Source organism: Excalfactoria chinensis, chromosome 5, assembly GCF_039878825.1.
Source record: "Excalfactoria chinensis isolate bCotChi1 chromosome 5, bCotChi1.hap2, whole genome shotgun sequence".
In the NCBI taxonomy this organism is placed as follows: Eukaryota; Metazoa; Chordata; class Aves; order Galliformes; family Phasianidae; genus Excalfactoria; species Excalfactoria chinensis.
This window is the reverse complement of record NC_092829.1, coordinates 12,837,500-12,857,697: the sequence shown is the minus strand read 5'-3', so window position 1 is coordinate 12,857,697 and position 20,198 is coordinate 12,837,500. Positions and strand designations below refer to the sequence as shown.

Here is a 20,198-nt window from a genome sequence, read left to right as displayed (position 1 = left end):
GACAGATAGTGGAGTGACATGGCACACAAGCTTTACTATGCCTGGTAATCTTATGCTCACAAGACTCCTGAAAGCTTGGTTTAAGAGAAAAATGAATAAATGTTGGAAGATAATAACTTTGCACATCTTCAAAGTATCGTAGTTTTCTTTTAAACTATGCCTTGATTGTAAGCCAAATGATAATAATTAATCATGAATAAAATGTATATAAGCTTTGACATAATATTCAGACCACAGAAGAACATTTTCCTGATATATAGAAAAACCTGATTTAAAAATAGTTGCATATATTTCCAATGACAGCAATGAACATCTTTCACAAAAAAACAAAACAAAACAAAAAAAACCTTCTAACTCTTTAGTTATAGCTCATATGGATTTATTTATTTATTTATTTTTTAAGGTAATTCTCAAAAGTTCTTACAGAAACAGCAGCTTTGGGTGCAAAAAGAATGCAGAAATCATCACTTTCTGCAGGAGCATCTCCCATAGTCTCATTTATCAGGTGATGAGTGAATGAAGTGTAAGTGGGACTTGGATCTTGTGAGACATTCCCACTCTCATCTGGAAATAGGAAGAGATCTGAGCAAGATGGTTCCTGAGTTTGAGATCTGTCATCCAAAACTCCTGAGAGCAGAGAAAAAACATGCTTCGTTGGAAAAGTCTTTATAAAGCATTAACAAAACAATACAATGTTTAAGTGAAACCTGTTACTTTAATTGTCATAGAAGCTGATAGAAGTTGAAGAGACATTTTCAAAGAATTAGTCTACTATACAATTAAAACAATTATAATATATTCATAATTAGTTACTAGTAGAGATGATTTTAAAGATAAAAAGTTCATAGAAATACCATATAGATACAAAACATCATCCCATGATAAGATGACTAAGAATAACTTTCCGTATCACACCAATAGCTTACTTTCAACTGTGGAAATAAGTATTATCACTATTTGCAGTACAAAATCCTTAGCCAAATTAAACCTGGATTTAGCTGCACTCAGGATGCATAAACCATAATCCTCTGTTTAAATCAATTACCTTGTTATGTCTGTTAATTAAAAGATTTCCTCATAGCTCCAAGTTTTGTTTGACTTGGAAGCGAAACAATCCTCTTGGTCTACCTCTGTATACAGAATAGTGGTTTTTGATTTCTCTGCACCACAGAAAGCATAACTTACACCCATACTAACTTGCTTTGACAGTCAAGGGTCTTTAATAAAGACACACAAAATATGATACCTCCCTTGCTGCTGCCAGTATTTAAGTAATGTGTATGTGACTATGATCTTAAATAACTTTTATGTTACAATTATTATTAGTGAGAATTTACTACTTGATCGTAAGAAGACTTCAGACATAAAAAGTGTGCTCTAATTATTTCTGCAGTGTCCCAATATACACAAAACTTTCCATCCTAATTTCCTTAAAGAAAAATTGCACTTCATGTTTAGTTATGACTCCAATGTATTCTTACCATTAGGCTCTTTCTTCACAGCAGAAGAAGTCTGATGAGTCTCAATTTCCTCCATAGCATCACTCATCAAATCCCGTAAAATCTGTTGTTGTGATTCAGCAAGCAGTGGTCCATGTGAAGAAGGCTGGCTAAAGGTTTCCACCTAGAGGCAGCAAACATATAGGCATATTTAAAAATAATGGCAATATCATACTAAATAAGATTCTGCTAGAATATCCTGAAACACAGCAGTCGAACTTTATTGGAAGTCAGACAACATTATATGCTATCAACTGAAACTGAACTATGATCTACATGATTCATAAAACAGAATTAAAAAAAACTATGATTCGGGATACTTACAACACTAGAGCACTTGGATACCTCCCCTCCTTATATCCCACCATTTCTTTCTCTTTTGTTATATATGAATAGAGTACATTAAGTAAACAGCAGAAAATATTTACAACCATCTAGTAGTGATCAAGCCAGAAAAAAATAAAACTAAACGCAATATTTTATTCTCAAATATTTTTGAGTCAGATACAAACTGATTTTTTGCAGCTTTTTTCATGTTCTTTGGAGAAAGAACGCAGATATTGAAACTGAAATGGATTACCAAAAAGTGTACAGCTAGTTACGCCAATGTTACTTTGAGATTTTATACCTTCATTTTTGGCTTGTTAACTCCACATTTAATCTCTGTTTTACTTGGAGGATGTAAATCACCGTAACTCGCAATATACTGTATAAGGTTCATTAGTGCAGCACACGAATCAGAGCAGGTGCGAATATGGATTACATCACTGGAACAGCGCAGCTCAAAACGTGGTTTAGTCTGGATAACAAGAAGACACAGTTAAGAGTATTCTTAAAGTCAATCTAAATACCCATAAAAATAGCTTCTATACACAGAGAGTTCAAAATGAGTTAACTAGTCAAACAGAACTAAAAAAAGTACACATAAACTTAAAAAAAGCATATTTGATTCTAAATATAACAAAGTAATTTATAAATTGCAAATCAGTCCTGATTATTTTAGATTTTGTGGTTAAAAACTTACTCTTTCCCCATCTGAATCAGATTTCACTGTTGTAATAGTTAGCTCCAGCAGGCCCATATCCATAACACGGACATAATCTGAAAGAGAATGCATAAAAAATTTAAAAAGCAAAAAATAAAAAAACCAAGTATCTTCCCCTTTTTATTTTTGTTTGTTAAAAGTATTAGAACAGATCATTTTGCCAAAACTTTTTCCATTACATCACCTCTAAAAACACTATCTGTGTGCAGTGCAGTCTATTTAGAAATTCATCCTTATCCTGTCCAAGTAAGTTAGAGCCAGAGGCACACAGAAACTGGGTGACTAAGCATCCTTGGTGCTTACTGCTGAAGTAGTAAAGAGGACATTTTAATACCATACCCATCTTTCAGTACCAAGAATAACTTACTTCCCCACTTTTTTGTTTAAACACCATACGCTTGCTTTTATTCTGTCCTTTGCTAGAGATCTCTCAGCTAAGCTAAATACACTCATTGGTTGGTGAAGGACTTCATCACTTCTCCAATTTTTTTTTTTAAATACTGCTTCAAGTTTCTCAATCCTAACAGTTGTTACTGTATAGAACAAAATAGAATAGCTGATAATTTCCTGGTAAGACTACCTAGAATTCCAAGCCATACAACAACCTCCAAGTTCAACTACTGAGAATGTGTAACTCAGAAGAGCTTTTCTGACATGCTTCTGCAACTACAAATCTAAACTAGAACAATCACAGAATCACACAATCATGTTTCCTTCAGTATTGAACTACTCATTTCATATCCAACTAGCCACTACTCAGACCTTCAATAATCTTTATATATGCTGAATATTCCTGTGAGGCTCTAACGTGTGCTATGAGATATGGTTTAGTAGCTTAGTGGTAGTAATGGTGATAGGAGGAACGGCTGGACTTGATGATCTTATAAGTCCTTTTCAACCTTGTGATTCTACTGTTCTATGATCAGAAATTCAAGAAGTGATTAAATCCTTACCTCTGTGGAGGTTTACCATGACGGCGTTGCACTTGTCAGACAGATGCAAAGCAGCTTCATCTAAAATTACCCTAGAACATCAGTAAATCAAAACAAACGAACAACAAAAAAAAAACACTAGATGAAGAAAACACAACAAAGAAATGCTACAAAATTCAGCAGGCACAGAAAAGAAACAATATTTAGTATAGAAAAATATATCCTCATTCCAAACTCTTTACCTTAACTTCTCATCACTTCCAAATCTGTCAACTAACTCTATAACATGTATCTAATAATTGCAAGATTCATTCACTATCGCTAATTATTTCAATTTATAAGTTTGGTCCTCCCTAAAACAAACAACAAAAAAGCATGTTGACGTACAGAATTATCAGAGTAACTTTGTTGATGCTGTTGTTAATGAAGACCACCTAGCAGGTATTACCAATAGAAATTAGTAATCTGGTAGATGTTCCTCATCAGAACATCCATGTGCTTACAGGTCCTTACATACATGTTCTGACATGAATATACAAAGGATGTATATTCAAATAGAGTTTCATTGTTATCAACATACTGAAGATGGTGAATAATCCCTAAATATTTTGTCAATTAATACAACATCTACACAAAACAAACTTTGATGAAACACAAAGTGCTGGTAATTAAGAAAATACAATTTCATTTTTCCAGCTTTCAGCTTCCTATTAAAAATTGCAGAATTGCTGGTTGTTAATGAAAGCAATCCAACAAAGAGTAATGTGTTTGGCCTAATAAAAAATAATGACTACACATGAACAAAGTATATTTCAAAGATATAGTTCACCAGTGTGATCATTTACACAATGTGAATGCTTCATAGATCAAATAGCAAAAAGGCATTACAAGCTTCACAGAACATCCCACGTTTCACAAGCACTTAAATTATACCTGAGAGTAGAATAGGATTTATCTACTGCAACGCTGCTGGAAATGCTGAAAGTTTCAACAGTAAGTAGAGATCTGACTGGCAAATACACGGGCCTAGCAACAAATGGAAAAACAATTTTTTCAATTAAAAATTGTTGCTTATTATATAAAATATGTATTATGTAATAATAAATCTTTATTTTCTCACTGATAAACTTTATATATCTATACATCTAGAAGCAGCTAAATCTTTCCTGTCCTATAAAGCATTTAACTTACTTTAGATTGCTTACAGTTTGCCATCTTTCTATTTAGCGCTTTTTCCAAACGAACATAAATAAATGTTATTAACAATACGCAAACTAGAATGTTTAAAATGAATAAATATATTGCTGAAATGCCACCAAATGACACAGACTTGCATTTTATTTACCTGTAATCAAGAGCACAACTCCATAGATGCACATGAAAGGTTGTAACTGTAGCTGGAGGATTATATCCCAAGACAGGCTCATCAGAAATATTCAAAAAATATAAAATCTAAAAAAACATACATATATCATTACAATATTTCAACATCTGCTAATTTAACAAACAATAATGCATTAGAAAAGAGAAAATCTGTAACAGGTACAATAATAAAACACAGGAGAGCACTGAATGTAAATTGGGCAAAAAAAATGCAACAACCAAACATGTGGACTTAAAGGTGTGGAAGAAACTGATCCACAGAATCCAAAGCGGGTACCTCTCTAGCTACTAACATACCATTTCTAAAACACAGTTCCATTCATCTGCCTTTGCTATTGTGGTTTGTATTTTCATTTCGATACTACAGTATCTGTAGTAATGTAAATCACAGTGCATATAATAAATTCCTATCCTCCTCTATGAGATGAGATCTCTCAGATTTCTCTCTCAAAACTGTTACGCTCTGAAGGTTTCTCCTTAGAAGTGTTTCAAGTAATGCTCAAATCAGTAGTACTAGTCTTTTAGTCATGTGCCCTACATACTCCTACGGCCCATTCCGCCTCCTTCCAGAAAAGATACCCAAGTGCACTTCAGACAACATTAACCAAGCAAAAAATCATTCTGTAAATAAACAAAGATGATGTAAAAGCAAAGAACAAACAAAAGCACCATACAGAGAAAAAAGTTGTGAAATGGCTGAGTTCAAGGCACCAAGTACAGCTCCATACAGTAGCACAATGGAAACGAACATAAAATTATGCATACTGTGTTGAAGGATAAGCAGGCGGCTAAGCTTAAAGGAGAAAGTTTACTTTTGCTAATTCAGTATGGCATACACGCAAATATGTACATCTATTACTAATACTGAGGTATTAAGTGAGCAGAAAGAAAAATGCAAAAATGATTTCAGCACTGCAAGTAGTGGGGGTTTTGCTGGGTAAGTTTGGGGGGCTTTTTTTTTTTTGGCTTTTTTTTTTCCCATTCTTTATTTAGGTCAAGGATTATTAAGGTAACCCCATAGTGAAAAGGGCAAGAAATTAATGGATTACTGACTTCTAACCTGAAATCATTTTTCAACAGGGCAAAAGAGTAGGACAAAACCTAGTATAAGAAATCTAAGGTTTACTTTAAATTTAAAGCAACTGTTGTAAAATAATGAGACTGAAGTTGAAGATGCAGTTGAGAAAACTCTAGAAATCTGACCTGTTCATGCCAGCTTAGACCTGAAGGCAACACTCTGTGTTGAAGGGTGGCTCCTCTTAGCCCAACAGCAACTAGAAATTCCTGTACAAGAAAGCTGTACAAATTAGTTTACATGAAATACATGCAAATGACTGAGATCAAGTTTATAAAGTGTCCACACTTTTCTCCCAAATTGACTACAAATAGTCTAAACAGAATTGTCTAGAAATAGAAGGACTGGATCAGAATTAAACAAAACAAACAAACAAAAAAATCTGTTTCCTAAAACAAAAACCTTGTTTCATATAGTGGTATTTGTTGCAGTGGGATAGTCAGAAAACTATTATCAATTTTTCTAGTGGGGGTAGAAAGGCTATTTATTCATCTATTCTGAGCTTCACCAGGAATTACAAGTACTAACCCAGTGGTGTCCCATATTACAGTGTGTTTAATCTTGAGTCCACTGAGTCACAGTGACATTCTGCGGCTATGCAGATTCCTTCCCTCCCTAGATTACTCCACCAACCTGTTTGTCACCATTATGCTGGCAAACAGGTCATCTTTTAGCCATGCTAATAAATGCTACTGTAGAAGCCAACTCAGTTACCAGAGAGCTGCATCAAACAGGCAAGCAAAGGCTACACAATAGACAATGCTGACAAATAGTCAGTAAGCTGATCAGAATAACTTTTAACTTCTCTTATCTGTTTTGCCTGGTTTGATACCAGGTTAACCAAATTAAACGACAATAAGGTAAGTTGGACAGTAAGTATATCATGTGAGCAGCAAAGTAAAGTACTGGAAGAATTACTACATTGTGCTAATAGATAAAATTCACAATTCACCCAAGAAAATCCGATTTTAACAAAATTATAGAAAAAGCAGCTCATAAGTCATGGTTTCTTCATCTATAAACCTTGTAATCTGAAATCTAAATGCTCCCCATATACACTGAGGTAAATAAAAGCACAAACTGAAAAACACAAACCTTTGTATTGCTCTCTGTTTTATCTGATTGGATTTTGACTGCAACGGTCAGCATATTTGGGCAGTTCTCTCCCACACCATCTGAAGATGTCCTACTAAGACCATCTTCTTCCGAAAAACAAATAGTAGGTTCTAACCAATGGGGACGTATTGTGCTGGGCAGTCGTATTTCAGACGAAGGGACAGCCCCATCCACCATACCTGCAAAAATTGTGTAATGAGTTACACTCTGGGTAAAAGCTGCTACTAATGAAGCGTTAAGGAAAATCCTTTTTATTCTTTGTGTCCTTAAAATCCTTCCATTACCACCAAATAAAGTCATACACACAACAACAAATTGCAAAATGAAGGTTACAGGTAATGCAACATTTAAAAATACGGTTGTAGCTAAAATCTTTAGCTATAGTTTTGTGAGGTTTTTTTTGTTTCTCTTCTGTTGTTTCTTTTGTGTCCAGTATCTTTTTAAACTAAATATCTAGTACCATGTACAAGTGTCTACATTCATAATAAAGAACAAATTGCACAGCTAACATGTATAAGAGGACCACAAAATCATTTAAGACCAGCAGTTGACGGGAAAAGCTTGAACTAAGCTGCTGCATCACTGCAGTACCTTAGGAACATTACCCACGATTTACAATCAAGCGAAACAGTACTCGAGGGGAAAAAGCAGGGGGAAGGGTGGGAATAGCAGAATTTCCTTCACCAAAAGATAATGCAAGAATATCTACTTCAACTTTAGCTCCCACGCCCACCTCAGTACCAACTCTACCTTGATGATACAAATTGAGGCTGCTAGAATGGAGACAAACGTAGTGTCTATCTTCAAAACCTTCATATTTAGTCACACTGAAAAGTGAACCATTGTTGAATTCCAACCAGAATTCTCCGTATTTTCCTTCTAGTGTTTTTCCATCATCCTGCTGAAGGAAGAGTAGAAATAATATGCTGAGACAGTTCAGACCAACCTGACACTTGCTACTAACACCTTTTTTCTGCTTGCATTTCATTATTCTCATGTTAAACTGAGTTTCAAAAAATTGCTAAAATATTACATCACTTTACAGTTCAGTTACATTAGAGTACGTAGAATGTAAGATTACAGAATTACTGTTATACACACTTGTTCCCTGAAGACGTCATGACATTTTGCATGAAAGGGACCAATGGCCAAAACAAAAGAACTCTTGAAGTACCGTGTTTGATTTCACGTTAGTTTCCAGCCACCTTACCTTTACATCTGTGAATATTGACACTAATCCATGTGTGACATTTAGCTGAACAGATAGAAAGCTTTGCAAATGTTTATTCTGAGAGTCAAGCTTTTTCCTTCTGCGTGAACGATAATTTGGATCAACAGTGGAATAATATTGTAGTGTTTCCTCCTCAGATCCACTCTCATCATCTACGAGATAAAATAACAAACAACTAACTTTCCAGTTAAAACACATTATGCCAGTAACTCATTCTTTAACCAGGTGGTACAACATAATTTCACACTTGTTTTTACTTAATTGAAAAGCTATCGACATTTTTTTTTCTCAGTTTAAAAACTTTCTTTCTTATAAATTTGCATGTTCTTTCCAGTATCATCATAATTACTCCAGCCAGTTATGCCTTTGTATCACAGTAGTTCAAGTGGATCTAATAAGTGCATTACCATAATTAACTGCAGATTTAAATTGACTGAAGCTGTCTTTACTGAAAGTATTGATGAGTTGACTGGCCACAGATAGTCCAACACCATAGGAAAGGTTTTCAAACGTTTCTACAGGAGATGGAGCAGTTGGTTCCCATAACAGCAAATCATTGCTGATTCTAGAAAGAAATACATTATTACATACAATACTATATTCTTAAGATGAATAAAGCATTATCTCCTTCACAGATTTAATATATCAGATTTCATAAATGAAGGGGAGAAAGTTCAAAAGAACAAGAAAGAATAATATTTCCAAGAATAAAAGCCATAAATAATGAAAATATATTTTCTCCATAATTACAGTGTGCATATAGTATATATATATATACACCAATGTATATATACTATATATATATATTGTATATGTATAATATATATGTATAATATATATATGTATAATATATATATGTATAATAATATATTTTATATATGTATAATATATATATATACACCAATAGTGACACAAAAATCTCAAGTAATTGGTGCATGCTGGAGAGGAAAAATATGATTTTAATCACATCAGTTTCAAAATGAAGTTGCAGGAAATGTTATTTGATTTTACATGAGTCTGTGTCTATTAGTGGAACAGAATTTGTACATTCAATAACATGAACATTCAATGAAAGTTTAAGCATTGCAACCTTGGAAGAGAAATAATGGCCAATACAGGATTGAATAAATCACTATCCTTCATGTATGTAACATATAGCATAATAGTTATTTTTAATTGATATAATCTAGTGGAGTTACGCAGATTAGGAACAACTAAGAGAGATAGCAATGGGAATCAGAATTTAAATCAAGTTCACTTTCCCTCATTAGTGTCAGTAAGACTTAATAAAATAAAATAAAATAAAATAAAATAAAATAAAATAAAATAAAATATGTACTGTTAAGAGTTTTGCCCCTGCCTAATGAATTTTTAAGAGGAAAGTGACTGAATTAAAAGGAAAAAAATGAATTCAACAGTTTCTGAAGTATATTATTTTATATATTATTTATAAATTAAATATAAAATATTTAATATCTGTAAATTAATTAAATATAAATATAAATATTTATAAATATTTATTATGTTTATAGATTATTTATAAGGGGAAATTCAGAAATATTAGGGCAGAACTAAGCCCTGTGAACAAAGATCTGAATAAATTTTTCACTGAAAGCAAAAGGCTATTTTAACTTCATCCCCTGTTCACAAAATCTGCCACATACTTTTTCAGCAACTGACTCCTATAGCACCAGTTAACTTGGAAGTAAAGAGTGTTTTAAGTACTTCATATTCTTAGGAAACCACTGGAATGAATTCCAGCTCCAATCACTCATTTAAATGCTTTCATCAACAATTAACACAGAACTAAAAGTATAGGTAATGATAACTAAATAAAACAATTATCATACTTACCTGTTGTAAAGTTTTTCATAAAAGCTTTTATTTGGTAATGTTAGGTGAATGTTTGGTAACATGAGCTCCAGTACATAATGAGAATTGTTAATTGTTTTATCCTGAAATTCAGTCATCTCAACTACATCTCCTGGCATCACCATCTGAAAAAAAAAATATCAACAAAACAAACCCCAAAGTGAAAACAAACATCTGAGGGTTAGAAGATACATGTAAGTGAGAAGATCTAAGTGTCAGAATACATTCATTTTATCTACAATTAGCACAGAGCAACAATAAAATTTCAAAGTACCTCTTCATTTTCAAACATGACTCTACGAGAAGAAAAAGGGGAAGGCTCCGGTCTTCTAATATCACAGACATCTTTCAAAGAATGAGGCCCTCCTTCTTCTTCCTCTTGAAAGTTACCATCTCCTTCCTCCTCCTCAGCTGCTATCCTTTCCAGAATGGAATGCACAGCCAGAGGGTTTATTTTCAGTACAATCCTGATGTTGGAGATGTTACACAGAACAAGCCATTAGAGATGCCAAGAATTTTTATATTACTGTACAGACACATCTGCTCTACTATTAATTCAGTAAGCACAAGTGGACTAGCAAGTCAAAGATCAGGGCTCTTTTATCAGCAGGAACATTTTGTTAGAGGGAGTGACACACTGAGAAAAACACCAAACTTAAAGGCACAAAGGAATATAAAGATTCACCCAGCCAAAAGGTTGCTATATGCTATTTTCAACTCTATCAAGCAACCATTAGGTAACCAAAGAAAATGCTTTTTTGCAATATCCGTATCATGATGCCATCAGCAGCTATTAGAAACAAACAAAAAGCAAACTAACACTCTGCACACTCTCTGTACATCTTAAGTACAAACTGTTATAGACTATTTTATTTCTATCACCATACAAAAAAAAGAAACAAAACAACAACACACTGGAAAAAAAAATGTCCATGCAGAAATACTGTCAAAAAAGCCGATGAAAACTGTGGCAAAAAGTACATGTAGCAAATCCGAAAATCACCTTTTTAAACAGTGTTAGGTGATTCAGTTCAGCAACTGAGGCACTGTGTTGCCTTACACGTTGCAGTAACACTCAAAACATAAATATTCTTATTGTTGTTAGAGTTTCGTGCCAGTTTATTATTATTTTGAGACAAAAAGCCATGTGTTTTTTTTTTTTTGTTGTTGTTCTGTATTCAGTCTTCAATGTAAATGTAAGAGAAAATTTAAAGTGACAAGTTAGACTAAACAAAGTTTCAAGTCTCCCTCAAGATCACCCTGAACTGGAATTTACTGAAATCTATCCAGAAAACATTATCCATCAAAACCATCTTGATGATAAACACAGCAGTTTTATAAGCTCTTGGGTTTTTTCACATTCTTTCTTCACAATTAATTTTAAAGAAGTCGCCACACAAGCAATTGGCATTAAAATTTGAACAGCGGCAGTACTCAAAAATACTATCTATCTCTTCTGAAAAATAAAACATTATTTTACCGAGGCCAGTCAAAGTTGTCTGATGATGTTATATCGCCATCAACGCCACCAGACACTTGAAAAAATTTTACTGGTGCTTGAGTTTTATCTTCTTCAAATGAACCTAAACAGAAAAATATAGTAGAAAAAAAGTGAATGACAACTGCTAACTACAGCACGCCTGTAAAAATCTGAATGCAGAAATACAGTAGAAAATAAGGTCAACTGCTCCTCAGCTTGGAGTCCAATAGGTTAACCCATCCAAACTGTACACAAGACACCTTTGCACATTCTCTCTTCATTTCCACAAAAAAATAAATGTCAACTTTTACAATTTGAAAGCAGTTTGGTTTCCATCTTCTGACTTTGTAAGATACTTGAGTTATAAGAGTATTACCATTCTCTCAATGGCAATTATTTAGGACAACATAATTCACTATATTTTCAAACTAGAGCTGAGATTTCTCGTTTAACTGTATTTCTCCCATAGTATATACAAAATTTAGCCTGAAACAATGAGTGATCCCAGAAAAATACAACGTAAGACAACATGACAGAACATAAATATTAGCTCAGCTAAAGCACTGCACCCACATACATCATCCCCATCTCCTATTTGTATTAATTTACTTATGTTAATATCTAGCACAGAACGCTGCACTACAGGAGAAATATCTGCTCCAAAGTGGAGACAGAAAAGTAGTCCATCAAAAGGGAAGAAGTCATTATTAACCCTTAATGGAAGACCTTTGTGTCAATTGCGTGATTTCTGGTAAAAATAATATTAAAAAAAAAGAATATCAAATATAACATGAATACACTTACCAGTCAGCTCTTTAAAAGTAAGTTCTAATTTAACTTGTTCTGGAGTTGAGCCTCCTATAAATTCAGTTTTAAATTCTATATCTGTAAATTCAAGATGAAGAATCTCTTTCTGAAGTGACTTCTTGAACCATGGTCCTCTTTCCTGATCCGACCGCAGGTCAGGTATTGGGAAGCGAACAGATAAATTTAATGCAGGGGCAGTGACTTGAACTGAAACTCTACAGTTTGCAGGAGTATGTGAATCATCCAGAAAAACTTCAGTGAATGCTTTATGCTAAAAACAAATAAACAGAAGAAGTTAAAAATATAAAAATCATCTGCATTAGATGTATTAGTATTAGCTAAAAATAACGATGGAGAAAGCTTTTTCTGTAATACTCTAAAAAAAAAAAAAAAAAGAAAGAAAAAACTCAGTTTCATATATTACACAAACTAGATAAAGGACTGTGGGAGATGGACAGGTCAGTTTGGCCTCACTGAATGTCAACTCGCTGATAATGAGGCTTGAGAAAGGAGACAAAAGGTCTGAATAAACAGGGGTGTTTTGTACCTAGGCATAAGATAAACTTGCTGCTTGTTATGGAACTTGCCTGCTTTCTAGTCAAGAGATAATTAGTGGAAGCGTACTGAATGCTCGTGTTAGAATATAAAAGGCTTGCTTAGAAGAATAAGCACAGATGCACAAGATGATGCAAATACACATCATGATCATGATCATCACAGCAATAAAGAAATCTTCCTGGCACGAGAACCCTGTGTCATGTTGCTATCTCATGACAAAGGACCAATCATTATTGCCTTTTAGATTATTCTTCTATTATTGATACTGTTAAAAATCTTCTTAATTTAAGTCAAGTATTTACAGCAGAGTTAGCAATCTTTCATAAATGGCTAGTTTTCCCCTTCAAATTAGAGTAAGAGTACCAAACTATACTCAGCAGCAGTTAGGAGATACTATAGAAGTACAGAATATCCCAAGTTGGAAGGGACTCACAAGGACCACCGAGTCCAACTCCTGTCTCCACACACCACTACCTGAAATTCAAACCCTATGTCTGAGACTGCTGTCCAAACATTTATTCAACTGGCAGCAGTTGAACGTGCTGTGACCACTGCCCTGGGGAGCCTGTTCCATGCCCTCCACCCTCTGGTGAAGAATCTCAACTTGACCTCCCCTGACACATCTCCATGCCATTTCCATGAGTCCTGCTGGCGTCACTAGAAATCAGTACCTGCCCCTCAGTCATCTCTTCTTTAGGCTGAACAAACTAAATGACCTTGATAAAACAATTCTTGGAGGATTATTAAAGGAAATTCTACTGTTGAGAAGCTAGGAACTACCAGAGTGCATGGCTGCCCCTTTCAGTATGTCCTGGGTTCCAGCTCCTGTCACTCATGCGTGTCATTCAAGACCCCCCTGCAGATGGCTTCCTGTTGACCATCAATTAAAAGACTCAAACTTTCAGAACATAACTGTATTGATGAAAATCGTTAATATCTTATGCATTTCCTATACAATTAGCAAAATTTCATTCACTGGTACCTGGACTCAATTAAGTTTTGAAAACCGGTTGTTCTGTAATCAATGTAGCTACAAAATTCTTTGAGAGTATTTTTTCCTGTGAGAAGTCAGTAGCATTAATCCTCTATTATGTAATCCGAAAAAGAGCTTTCAAGTTAAATATTCTTATGCTAAATATACTATTAATAATCCTACTGACAACTTGAACCAAGATTAACAAGCTGTAATTTCTGTTTGTCCTCAATCACTAGAATGCAATGCATCTGTTGCCTGTCCCTTCAACTCACTGCACCAAAAGTAGATATGACACAGTACAGAAAACTGGGCCGACATAGTTTATGAAGTAGCTATCATAGTCTTTAGGTCTGCTATCACACATGCAACCACTGAATCTAAAACAAGTATCCAAATCAGACAGCTTCTGGTTTTTATCAGAACTTATAAACCAACAAAAAAGATCCCAAAGGTTAGAAAACTGACCTGTCTTCCTGTTGCAAAAATTCAGCAGGTTTCTTAATAAATTTCATTTTTAACTTACCAGATTTATGTGTTTGTTGTAAGAAGTATACATGTGAGATGCCATCATCTCCACTGAAGTTAGCTTCTGTGGTTGAAGCAAGGAATTTAATCTGTCCACAATACTAATATCCAGCTCACAAAATACTGGACTTAGCTTTATTTGTAGCTCTGCTTTCTGTGGAATAGAACTAAGTCTGCCTTGACTACCCTGAAAAGAAAGAGAAAAAGTACTAAAATCTTTAAAAACAATATAATGAAGTGAATAATTATATGTTAAATACTCTCAGTTGTACAAGATACCTTCTTGTAAAAATGAACAAAACTAAACAAAGGCTATTATATGGAAACTTGGTCTTTTTAACACCCCTCCTTACCTGAGGTCCTCTATTGTCTGAATGCTTATAATGAAGCTGAAGGCATGGCAGAGCATGAGAATCATTTTCTTCTTCAGAACGAAATGTCAGCAGCTTTAAAATAGTAGAGTTAAGATAATTAATGGATAAGAAGAAGAGCTGCCATAGAGAAGATGCTATATTTTTACTAAAAAAGATAGCATGTAATGCTGAATTCAAGTCAATGAATAGAGCCTTGGCCCAACCACTAACTCCATCCCTTTGTTCAGTCACTTTATTAGATGCTTCTCATCATTAGAAGATTAGACGCTGGAATAATAATCACCATCTAAAGGAACTTCCCCATTCCTTAAACCCAGGAGTTAGTGTTAGGAAAATGCTTACTGAGTTAAGCATACTTGAAAGAATAAACTAGTGAAGTCTGGGTAATTAATACCACTTTCAACAGGTATGACAGCAGTCTGGTTCAATATCTGATCTTGCAACAAATATAAGATATATCTTAAAACAACAGCATATATAAACTTTTTACATAAATACTGTAACTATTTTAAAATCTAGCATTTTCAATAACACAATTTACATTTTCTGGGGAGATGCCTAATTTTATTTATATATTTATTTACCTCTGTATAGTGAGGCTGAACGGACTGAGAGTCAGTAGAGAAAAGGCATTCCAGAAACTCCATATTCCCAATGGATAAATCCGTACTAAAACTTCGAGAAGCAGACCTTTGTCTTTGTTCATAGGACACTTTGATGCCAGTACCTATAAATCTGAATTATAAAAATTATGAATTATGGAAATTAGCATGAAACAGTAAAATTAAGAAAAGTCAAGCTTCAAGCATGGGAAAAAAGTATCACTGCAAACCTTTTAAAAATCATTAAAACTGTTACCATTTGTAACTTAAAATGATATTTCTAGTTATCATTTTAGCAACAAAGTGAAAGGATTTCACATCACACATTCAACAATGATTAACGTACAGAAATTCATGAAGACCACTTCAGACATCTAACTTAACGTGTAATTCAAAAAAACCTGGAAATCTAACACCCTTATTTAGACAAAGTCTGATGCCTAAGAAAGTTTAGATTAGAGTCATAAAGTAAGAAAATATATTTTCACTCATAAATGTTCTGCATCTCAGACTGCACTGGGACAGTTAACACTTCTGGGCAAAAAATTGTTTCTGAACTAGGATCTTCTTAACTGTATTGAAATTCTATTTTGCAGAAAGTAAAAACCTAAGTTTCTCAAAACGAAATCCTTCCTTTGCAATAGGATGGTCCTACAAATATAGCCACTTCTGAAGAAATAGTTTACCTAGTGAACCCGATTCCATGGCTTTCTGCAGTAGAAACTGTACCTAGGTATAATCAATCTGTAACAGAAGGGAGCTAGGCTCACTCCATTGTTCATGCACTTCTCTTATATTTGTTTTGTTAAATTTTAAATATAAAACAGCAGTAGTCTTAGACAACAGGTGTCAAAACATAAGGCTATTTTGAAATGAACAGTCTAACATTCAGTTAACTAGCAGTCCCAATGGATATAAACTTTACTGTTTATTCAAGCTTACTTAACAGATATATACACATATATATAAATTTGTTTATTAATAAGCAAAGTCATACCTAAGGTGGTCATGGGAACAAGCTTCTGAAAATACTTCTCGGAAGGACAGAAAATCTTCAGTTGCAAACTTAACTGGCTCAATCTTTTCTATTCGGGCAAAGAAATCTCGAGCCATTGGTGTCAAAGGGTTATGGTTCAGTGAACTTTCAGGTGGAGGTAAAGGGTCAATGTGAAGTACAGACACTGAGAAAGTTCCCAATGTGAGTCTAAAAAGAAGCTCAGGTCTGGATTCATCCACAGAAACAGATCTGGATGGAATAGCTGAAATATAAAATTAAGTTTGTGTAAACAACAAATTTAAAACATCATCTTAATTCTTATTTTCATTTTTTTTACCAAGTTGCTTAATCAATTTCTAGTATGATCTAGGGAGCAGAATGAAAAAACAGTATTTTTACTTACACGTTCTCCTTAAAGAAGCCTGGTGAACCACATTGGCTGCAAGTGAAGAACCTCTTGGAGGCTGTAGTTCTTGCTTGTTACGATCAAGAAAATCACCCCACGTTGGTTGAAGCTAAAACAAAAATATGTACGATCTTAAGTTTGCTAAATAGATGTGTATATATATACATACGCACAAAAAACGTGGCTGTTTCAAAAGTAATGCCTCCTACGTTACTACATTAGTCCACATTGTCAGAGGTGAATGTTGGAAGTAAGGCAATAGAGGTTGAACTATATTCCACTGTTGCCAAGCAACAGGGGTACTCTGACAAAACGGCACCTGACAAGAAGGAAAGGTGTGAAACTGAATTCCTCCATGAAGAAAAAATTGCACCCACTGACATTCATCAATGCTTGCTGAATGTTTATGGAGACCAAAGAGTGGATGTGAGCACAGGAAGAAGGTGTGTGCTGTGTTTCAGCAGCAGTTGTCAGCCACGTGAATGACAAATCCTGTTTCAGATAGCTACGCAAAGTCACACTATGAAATCAAGAGTGTCTTGATCAGCACATCCACACAAATCAGCCGATTATGAACAGGGAATGGTACAGAGCTTAACATCAGCTTCAACCCATTGGAAACGATGTTGGCAATGTTGGAATATTGTGAAGTTATTACTATTTGGGTCCTACAAATGCTCCTTCTGGAACAGAAAGAAAACTGTATGCAAGTTTGTCAGAACTCACTGAGCCAATACAAGACTGAAGGTTTCCTGCCTCACACGATTACTGGTACAAGATGCAATGTCGACACTACAAGAGAGTCAAAATGTCAGCCCATGAAGTGGTGACATGAAATCCCCATCAAAGAAAAAGTGCAAGACACGGTGGGTAAAGTGATGTGCATGGTCTTTTGGGACAGGAAAGGGGTGATTCATCTGGATTTCCTGGAACCCAGACAAAATAAATAAATAGGAGGCATTACTTTCAGAGCAATCCAAATGTATGTGTATTAGATCAAGCAAGCAATAGGCAAAGCAACCAAGAAATCTGTACATAAACAATCAACAGCACACCATTTCACAGCTTGTTAAAACTCAGGTGAATTATGCACATATGCTTTACTTTAGGCTACACTTTTTAATTTTATGATAGATTTACTGCACGTTTATAAACCTGGACATAGTTGCACTCTCATTCAACATATATTCTCCTGTTTCTCTGTAAAAAGCATGCATTTTCCCTTGTTTTAATTAAACATCAGGCATCTAACAAATTTTGAAAAGACAGAGATATTAACAGTATATATTTTTGTCATTTGAGGAATTAATACAATGATTTTCTGCTTTTTATTGCCATCACCTATGTAGTCCATAATAAAAGAAAACCCAAATATTCAGTTACAAAAACAAAAGGATCTTTCGTAAGTTTTCTATGTAAGTTTCAAGGCAACTGAAAACAAATACATTCAATTTTCTGTCTCAGTAGCCAAACAAATAATCTTTCCAATACAGTTCCTATTTCCTATAGCTTCAAGGAAAAACTGGCCTATCCTCAGATAGAAACATACAACAGGAAGAAAAGAGAAATAAAAGAGGAAAAAAATATTGATTTCAAGAAGATTTTAAATACAGCTAATACTATACATACCACTGTTGTGCTCAGCGGGGATCCTGCTGGTGTGTTTGTATATGTACTAGTTAAAGACAAGTCTAGATCCATAGTTGGAGGGTCCCCGAGAGGCGGCAGGGAGGAAAGGCTGTGAGACATGTCCATTTCAGCCATTGAGAAGAAAACTTCTTCCTCTAATGAGAATCACACATACTAAAGTATTATTTTCTAATGAAAAAGGATTATTTTTAAAAGAAATAGTTCAGAAATCCAACAGCTAGGCAGAACAGTCAAACAAATATATTATTTACAGGAGTTCCAAGTTAACAACCTTAAAAATATTATATGTCAAATGCTCTGCTTTCATATTCAAGTTGACATAATTTCTCTAAGTTCATACACTCTTTTGACAAATTAATATATCAAATAAAAAACGGTAAGAATAATAATGGAAATAAAAATGCAAATACAAGAACAACTGAACTATTTTTCTGTATTTCATGTCCTCAGTGTGTCGAAAATAGGTTACAATTCACATGCATTTACCAAGTTGCACATACTAAATGTGCATTCAGATTACTGAACTCTTAGATGAAGCCTAGCCTAACCTCACGGAGCCTGATGCTTGTTTTAATTCAACAGCGCAACTAATGGCTTAGAATAATTCTACATCAAAGTTATTTTGATACTTAAGTTATCAAGAATAAAAGATCAACAGGTATTTTATATAATCTTTCTATATAGCTTAACGATGGGTGTTCTGCTATGCTGTATCATCTCTTATACTTGCCACGACTAGAAGGCGTTCTGGCAGTCTCTGTCTCGTAGAAGCTTTGTTCAGATGAGGCTCCCGCAGATAAAGACTCTTTTCTTAAATAACGTTTTAATTCCATCTGAATTCGATACTCATCTTCCTGCTGCATTGGCCGGTTCTTCCTATCTTTATTTGACAATTCTATCCTGCTTAGGCTTTCTGAATTGAAGAAGAAAATTTAAAAATTCAAAATGCACTGTTATTTTCGTACCAGTATCTCTAAAAACAAAAATCAGAATCAAATCTGAAAATTAACTAGATGCTGGTGCTGAGGTGTGTGTGCAGACATATTACTTGAATATATATACACATACACAAATACATATAACTAAATTTATCCTCTAGCATTACTTGCAACTCTGAAGTGAGTATTTTATGGTCATATATGCAGATTTTACTATTAAGGAATTACAAAAATATCAGGTTTTAAGATAATACAACTGGGAATGCTTTTTAAGTTAACCAAAACCAATTAACAAGTCCAGTAAAAGAAAAAAAATTGGAACCTGAGATTATTAAGCGTACACCAAGGATATGGCAAATCTTCTCAAAAAGACAACTAACCGTCCACCCGAATATTTAATAGTGTTACATCAGGAACACACAGGGAAAACAAAAAACAACAAAAACAAACATTCTCATCTTGTTACTGCAGTAATCTAAATACTGCTGTTGATTACTTAGCAATATAGACAAATTTTCTCAAGAATTGTCTATTAAATGTTTTTGGTGCCTGTTTCCAAAACATAGTACAGAGAACAAACTGGATTGCTAAACTCATCTGATCAGATTAAAGCTATAAGAAACAAAACTGTTCTGGCTTCCTGACCATCTGCAACCATCATTTCTCCTACTTCTGTCTTCTACTATCCCTCCAATTTTTTTTTTTTTATTTTTTTTCTTGTCTACATTTTCA

At 34.2% G+C, this 20,198-nt stretch overlaps 1 protein-coding gene across 2 annotated transcripts in view; it reads right to left on the bottom strand.

The window, feature by feature from the left end:
• Nucleotides 1-20,198, bottom strand: part of ATG2B (autophagy related 2B) — a 46,309-nt gene that overhangs the window by 16,565 nt on the left and 9,546 nt on the right. Inside the window, exons 8-30 of one of the 2 annotated variants that reach the window (XM_072337319.1) lie at nucleotides 19,259-19,437; nucleotides 18,508-18,662; nucleotides 16,876-16,987; nucleotides 16,473-16,734; nucleotides 15,458-15,608; nucleotides 14,853-14,945; nucleotides 14,498-14,686; nucleotides 12,438-12,711; nucleotides 11,634-11,736; nucleotides 10,428-10,620; nucleotides 10,136-10,278; nucleotides 8,689-8,846; nucleotides 8,261-8,433; nucleotides 7,801-7,951; nucleotides 7,030-7,229; nucleotides 6,063-6,143; nucleotides 4,822-4,928; nucleotides 4,410-4,502; nucleotides 3,498-3,568; nucleotides 2,524-2,600; nucleotides 2,128-2,298; nucleotides 1,482-1,623; nucleotides 425-627 (exon numbers count right to left, since the gene is read on the bottom strand). In XM_072337319.1, coding sequence (XP_072193420.1) covers nucleotides 425-627; nucleotides 1,482-1,623; nucleotides 2,128-2,298; nucleotides 2,524-2,600; nucleotides 3,498-3,568; nucleotides 4,410-4,502; nucleotides 4,822-4,928; nucleotides 6,063-6,143; nucleotides 7,030-7,229; nucleotides 7,801-7,951; nucleotides 8,261-8,433; nucleotides 8,689-8,846; nucleotides 10,136-10,278; nucleotides 10,428-10,620; nucleotides 11,634-11,736; nucleotides 12,438-12,711; nucleotides 14,498-14,686; nucleotides 14,853-14,945; nucleotides 15,458-15,608; nucleotides 16,473-16,734; nucleotides 16,876-16,987; nucleotides 18,508-18,662; nucleotides 19,259-19,437 — 3,481 coding nt within the window. Of the gene's footprint in view, nucleotides 1-424; nucleotides 628-1,481; nucleotides 1,624-2,127; nucleotides 2,299-2,523; nucleotides 2,601-3,497; nucleotides 3,569-4,409; nucleotides 4,503-4,821; nucleotides 4,929-6,062; nucleotides 6,144-7,029; nucleotides 7,230-7,800; nucleotides 7,952-8,260; nucleotides 8,434-8,688; nucleotides 8,847-10,135; nucleotides 10,279-10,427; nucleotides 10,621-11,633; nucleotides 11,737-12,437; nucleotides 12,712-14,497; nucleotides 14,687-14,852; nucleotides 14,946-15,457; nucleotides 15,609-16,472; nucleotides 16,735-16,875; nucleotides 16,988-18,507; nucleotides 18,663-19,258; nucleotides 19,439-20,198 lie in introns of those variants that run through there. The other variant, XM_072337318.1, reaches the window with a different exon arrangement.